Source organism: Xenopus laevis, chromosome 7S (genome assembly GCF_017654675.1).
Source record: "Xenopus laevis strain J_2021 chromosome 7S, Xenopus_laevis_v10.1, whole genome shotgun sequence".
NCBI classification, from domain to species: Eukaryota; Metazoa; Chordata; class Amphibia; order Anura; family Pipidae; genus Xenopus; species Xenopus laevis.
Genome location: NC_054384.1, coordinates 15,897,501 through 15,903,276, shown reverse-complemented (window position 1 = coordinate 15,903,276; position 5,776 = coordinate 15,897,501). Strand labels below are relative to the sequence as shown.

At 39.1% G+C, this 5,776-nt stretch overlaps 1 protein-coding gene across 1 annotated transcript in view; it reads left to right on the top strand.

Annotated features, from left to right (window-relative positions):
* The first annotated feature begins 629 nt into the window (after positions 1 to 629).
* The window catches only part of hhex.S (hematopoietically expressed homeobox S homeolog), a 12,099-nt gene continuing 6,952 nt past the window's right edge, over positions 630 to 5,776 (top strand). The window contains exon 1 of the mRNA XM_018227407.2: positions 630 to 1,098. Coding sequence (XP_018082896.1) covers positions 726 to 1,098 — 373 coding nt within the window. The 5' untranslated portion in view covers positions 630 to 725. The remainder of the gene's footprint in view (positions 1,099 to 5,776) is intronic.

Here is a 5,776-nt window from a genome sequence, read left to right as displayed (position 1 = left end):
CTGCCCATGTACATACAGACTGATGCCAGTGTACATATTATTATACTGCCCATATACATACAGACTGATGTCAGTGTATATATTACTGTACTGCCCATGTACATACAGACTGATACCAGTGTATATATTACTGTACTGCACATGTACATACAGACTGATACCAGTGTATATATTACTGTACTGCCCATGTACATACAGACTGATACCAGTGTATATATTACTGTACTGCCCATGTACATACAGACTGATGTCAGTGTAGATATTACTGTACTGCCCATGTACATACAGACTGATGCCAGTGTATATATTATTATACTGTCCATGTACATACAGACTGATGCCAGTGTATATATTATTATACTGCCCATGTACATACAGACTTGTTGATCAGGCGCATGCCCAGTTGATACCCGCTCGGTGCCACGGCGTTTATGTGGATTCAGTTCTCTCATTTCTCCCGCAGATCAATTTAGAGATTGTTGATTGGCGACCTGGGGGAATGTCCTTGTACCGGAGCGTGTCCATGGGGGCGTGGTTTTCCGCTCTCCTCCAATCGGATGAAGAATGTGACAGGGCAGGAAGTGGCTTGAGGCCACGAGGGTACGTCCCCCCGCCAATAGAAACGTGCGGAGGGCGCAATGTAGTCTGTGGGACATTTAAGAAGAGTGTCAGGCGGAGTATTTGATATCGGTGGATTATAGAGGGGAAGAGAAAGAGGAATCATCATGCAGTACCAGCAGCACCGCAGCTCCTCATCCCTGGGGCTCAGTGTCCCCCTGTACTCGCCGACCCCTCTGCAGCCCGTGCACCCAACTCCCTTCTACATTGATGATATCCTGGGAAGGAACAGCTCGTTTAACGGGACCTCAGCCTTTCCCGCTGCAACCCTGCCATCCCCTAACTCTTCCTTCACCAGCCTGTTTGCTACTTACCGGACTCCTATCTATGAACCTACTCCCATTCACCCTGCCTTCACCCACCCGGGGGCAGCAGCCCTAGCAGCTTCCTATGGAGCCGGCACCTATACCCCCCCTCTGTACCCCTTCTCCAGGCCACTCAGCGACTTCACCCACGCCCTCATCCGACACGACTCTCTGGGTAAGTTACAGGGGGAAGGAAGACCCCATCAAAGGGTCCTGCACCCTAAACCCCATATTTGTCTAATGCAGAAAATGTCATTCTAAGCAACCTTCTCTTAATACATTCATTAATGATCATTTCATTGAGATTGAAACCATTATCTGTTTATATCACTGCACTGCTGGTGTTGGACTCCTGAAACAAAGTAGCAAAAGCCAGAGCTGCAAACTCGCTTCTGCTACATTGTTTCTACAGTCTCAGAAAGAGGTAAAAACAACTACTTGTATTAATACTCTTGTTAAAGAGGTAGTTTGCCTTTAAGTTAAGTTTTTATCTGTGTGGCACCCCCCATAGTAAGCAATGAGACTCATTTCTATGCCCTCCTAATAGGCAAACCAGTCTGTCTGTATAATTAAAAACTTGTTCTGAAAACTATTCTTGCATAGCTTGATTCCAGTGGTTAAATGGGTGGTTCTCCTTTAAGTTAACTTTTAGTATGTTATAGAATGCCCAATTCTAAGCAACTTTTCAATTGGGCTTCATTATTTATTTTTGATAGGTTTATAATTATTTGCCTGTTTCTTCTGACTATTTGCAGTTTTCAAATGGGGGTCACTGACCCCTTCTAAAAAGCAAATGCTCTGTAAGGCTACAAATGTATCGTTATTACTCATCTTTCTATTCAGGCCTCTCCTATTCACATTCCAGTCTCTTATTCAAATCAGTGCATGGTTGCTGGGGTCATTTTGATCTTAGTTACCAGATTGCTTAAAATGCAAATTGAATAAAAACCGAAATAACTCAAAAAACACAAATAATAAAAAATGAAAAGCACTTGCAATTTTTTTTTCATAATATTATCACTCTCTGCATCATACTAAAAGTTAACTCAAAGGCGAACAACCCCTAAAGGTTAACTTTTAGTATGATGCAGAGATTGATATTCTGAGACAATGTGCATTTGGTTGTCATTTTTTTATTAGTTAAGGTTTTTGAGTTATTTCACTTTTTATTCAGCAGCTCTTTGGTTTGCATTTTAAGCAATCTGGTAACTAGGGTCAAAATTACCCTAGCAACAATTCATTGATTTGAATAAGAGACAGGAATATTAATAGGTGAGACCTCAATAGAAAGATGAAAAATAAAAAGTAGCAATAACAATACAATTGTAGCCTTACAGAGCATTTGTTTTTTAGATGGGCCCATTTAAAAGCTGCAAAGAGTCAGAAGAAACAGGCAAATAATTATAAAACTTTAAAAAAAAATAATAATAATGAAAACCAATTGAAAAGTTGTTTAGATTTGGCAATTCTATAACATACTAAAAGTTAACTTAAAGGAGAACCACCCCTGGAATCAAGCTATGCTCTAATGGTTTTCAGAATGAGTTTTTAATTATACAATCAGACTGGTTTGCCTTTAAAATTATTCCACATAGGGAAGGTGAACATAGAAATTGGTCTCATTGATTACTATGGGGGGCGCCACACAGATTATTTATAGTGAGGCAAATTGCTACTCCCTGTCTGACATAAATTGCAGCAGACTGTATGTGTGTGTGGGGGGGTCGCTTCTTGGTCGCTTGCGAGGAATTGAAATCTCTGTGGCTGAAGTGATTTGTAGCTGCTTTAAATTCACTGCAAAAACCACATCAGCAGTGTCAGTAACTCTCCCTGCCAGAAGCCTTTTCTTGTAATGCCAACAAAGCTGATGTAATCTCCTTCTCTGAAAGCCCTGTAACTCAGTCACAGTATTTCCTTAGAAAAAGGAGAAAAAATGTGACAGTTTTAGCAACTGTTGCATGTTGTCGACACAGTGAACTGTCACTGATAAAAAAGAGAAGCACAGAGAACTACAGGGGAGGCATGTGTGTTTTGGGGCAAGTCAACTGTGAACATGTCACACACAGGGACGGACCTGTAGATTGACTTACTGCAAAAGTAAAGTCCTAATGCGACTATCTGCTAAAAATCGTGCAGTGAGACTGGCTGGTAATAGTCAGACTGAAACATATGCTGGCATTGACTTCTAGTAGTCACCGTGATGCAACTTTTTCTTAGGTGAGACTGCTGATAGCTCTGGGGCTCCCACCCACAGACTTGCAATTTATTCACTAGATCGCTGCGATATCAATTCCTGTCGCCGTTATTATAAACACACTGTAGGCACAATACTACTTTCTGGATATGGAGAGCGTTAAAGTAAAATTAGTACAGGCTTGTTCAAAAACTTCAACGTATTTCCCATATGATGCTGTTTAACTACACTGCCCAGAATTTCTTAGGACTTCACCAGCATCAAAAAAGTGAAAAGTTCGCAATTATGGGATAACAGAATCAATGCCTAAAAATTGAGTGAGGTCACAATAGGCACTGAAATGCCCAACAAGTACTTCTTGACTACATTGCCGCATAGATGTTGACACCCAATGATTTACATTCATGTGCCACATAACTACAGGGAATTAGTGGGATTTGTAGTTTAACAAGATCTGGGGGACCTCAGTTTGGAAGTTGCCCTGAACTAGATTGAGGTCACAATCGCTCAATACTTGAGTCAACCACTGAAGAAAACTCTGGTTTAAAAAAGAGGAAACGACTTAATAACTGTTAGTATGATGTAGAGAGTGATGTTCTGAGACAATTTGCAATCGGTTTTCTTTTTTTTTTTTTTTACTATTTGTGGTTTTTGAGCTATGCTATTTAGCTTTTTGTTCAGCAGCTCTCCAGTTTGCAGTTTCACCAATCTGGTTGCTAGGCTCTAAAATGACACTAGCAACCATGCTCTAATTTGAATCAGAGACTAGAATATGAATAGGAGAGGCCTGCATAGAAAGATGAGAAATAGAAAGTATCAACAACAATACATTTGTAGCCTTTACAGAGCATTCGTTTTTTTTAGATGGGGTCAGTGACCCCCTATTTGAAAGCTGGAAAGAGTCAGATGAAAAAGGCAAATAATTCAAAAACTATAACAAATAAATAATGAGGACCAATTGAAAAGTTGCTTAGCATTAGCCATTCTATAACATACTAAAGGTTAACTTAAAGGCGAACCACTGCCTATTCTGTGTTGATGAATATGGTGCGACTTTGCACAGAAAAAAAAAATTGCAGTTTGTCTGTCTGAATCTGGCCCTTTCCGTTCATACAGGAAACCTTATAGTCGATAGGAGTAAATGTGCTCTCAGGAGCTGTTAAATGCTTTCCTGTCTGCCTCTTCCTCGGGAATCGTGCGCGATGCTGATTGTATTATCGACATCCTCAATACAGACAAATTCAGGAAACACTCGGCTTCTGATCGTCAGGATCCGTTGTTCTGATATTGTTCGTTTCCTCTGTGTGGGATGAGGCTGCTACAGCAACTAAAATAACTTGCAGCTTCCTATTTTTCTTCTTCTATTTTTTCTGCGGCTGCTTTTGTTGCGCATCTCCGACTGACGCAAGCGATTGTCTCGCAGACCGCAGAAATGCAAAGCTGGGGGATTTCGATAGCATCGAATCGGACATACTGATCGCTCGTTGTAAGAACCAGAGAGAGGACTCTACACTGAGTATTATCCTTATATTATATTCCCTGAGAAATAATAACGAAAACAAAAAATAATGATGAAAAGGGGAATCGCTCGTATCCCACAAATTTTACAAGCAACGTGCGCCCATAGACTTTAATATTGTCTTTATAGGATTTTTATTAAACCAATGCCAACTGAGAGAGGTTGGAGAAATGCGATAAAGTTGTAGATTATTCGCAGCTCCTTCTTTCTGCGCGAAGGCGGGTTTTTCTGCGCATTAACAAGGATTCAAAGCAGGAAAAATAGAATTTATGTTCCTGTGTAGCAGGACTGACAGTTGTGTGTGACAGTTTTTGGAACAGAGAATCCGTTTATTTTTAGAACTTTCGATCCTTATAGTTAACGTTTAGTATGTCCTAGAATGGCCAATTCGAATCATCGTTTTAATTGGTCTTCATTATTTATTTTTTTATAGTTTTTTTTTATTTGCCTTTTCTTCTGATTCGTTCCGCTTTCAAATAGCGGTCACTGACCCCATCTGAAAACTAATGCTGTGTAACCTTCTTCTTCTCATTCCAGCTTTATCTATCTATCTATCTATCTATCTATCTATCTATCTATCTATCTATCTATCAATAAATCACCTATCAATCTATGAATCAAATCTATCTATCTTCTATCTGTCTGTCTATCTATCTATCTATCTATCTATCTATCTATCTATCTATCTATCTATCTATCTATCTATCATCTATCTATCTATCTATCTATCTATCTATCTATCTATCTATCTATCATCATCATCTTTCTCTCTTTCTCTCTCTCTCTCTCTCTCTCTCTCTCTCTATCTTCTGTATTTCTATCTTTCTATCAATCAATCAATCATCTGTCTATTTATTATTATTATTTGCCTTTTCTTCTGATTCTTGTGCTTTCAAATAGGGGTCACTGACCCCATCTGAAAACCAATGCTGTGTAACCTTCTTCTTCTCTTTCCAGCTTTATCTATCTATCATCTATCTATCTATCTATCTATCTATCTATCTATCTATCTATCTATCTATCTATCTATCTATCTATCTATCTATCTATCTATCTATCTATCTATCTATCTATCAGTCAATCATCTTATTTAATTTATCTATCAATATCAATTCTATCAATGTATTTATCTATCCCCAT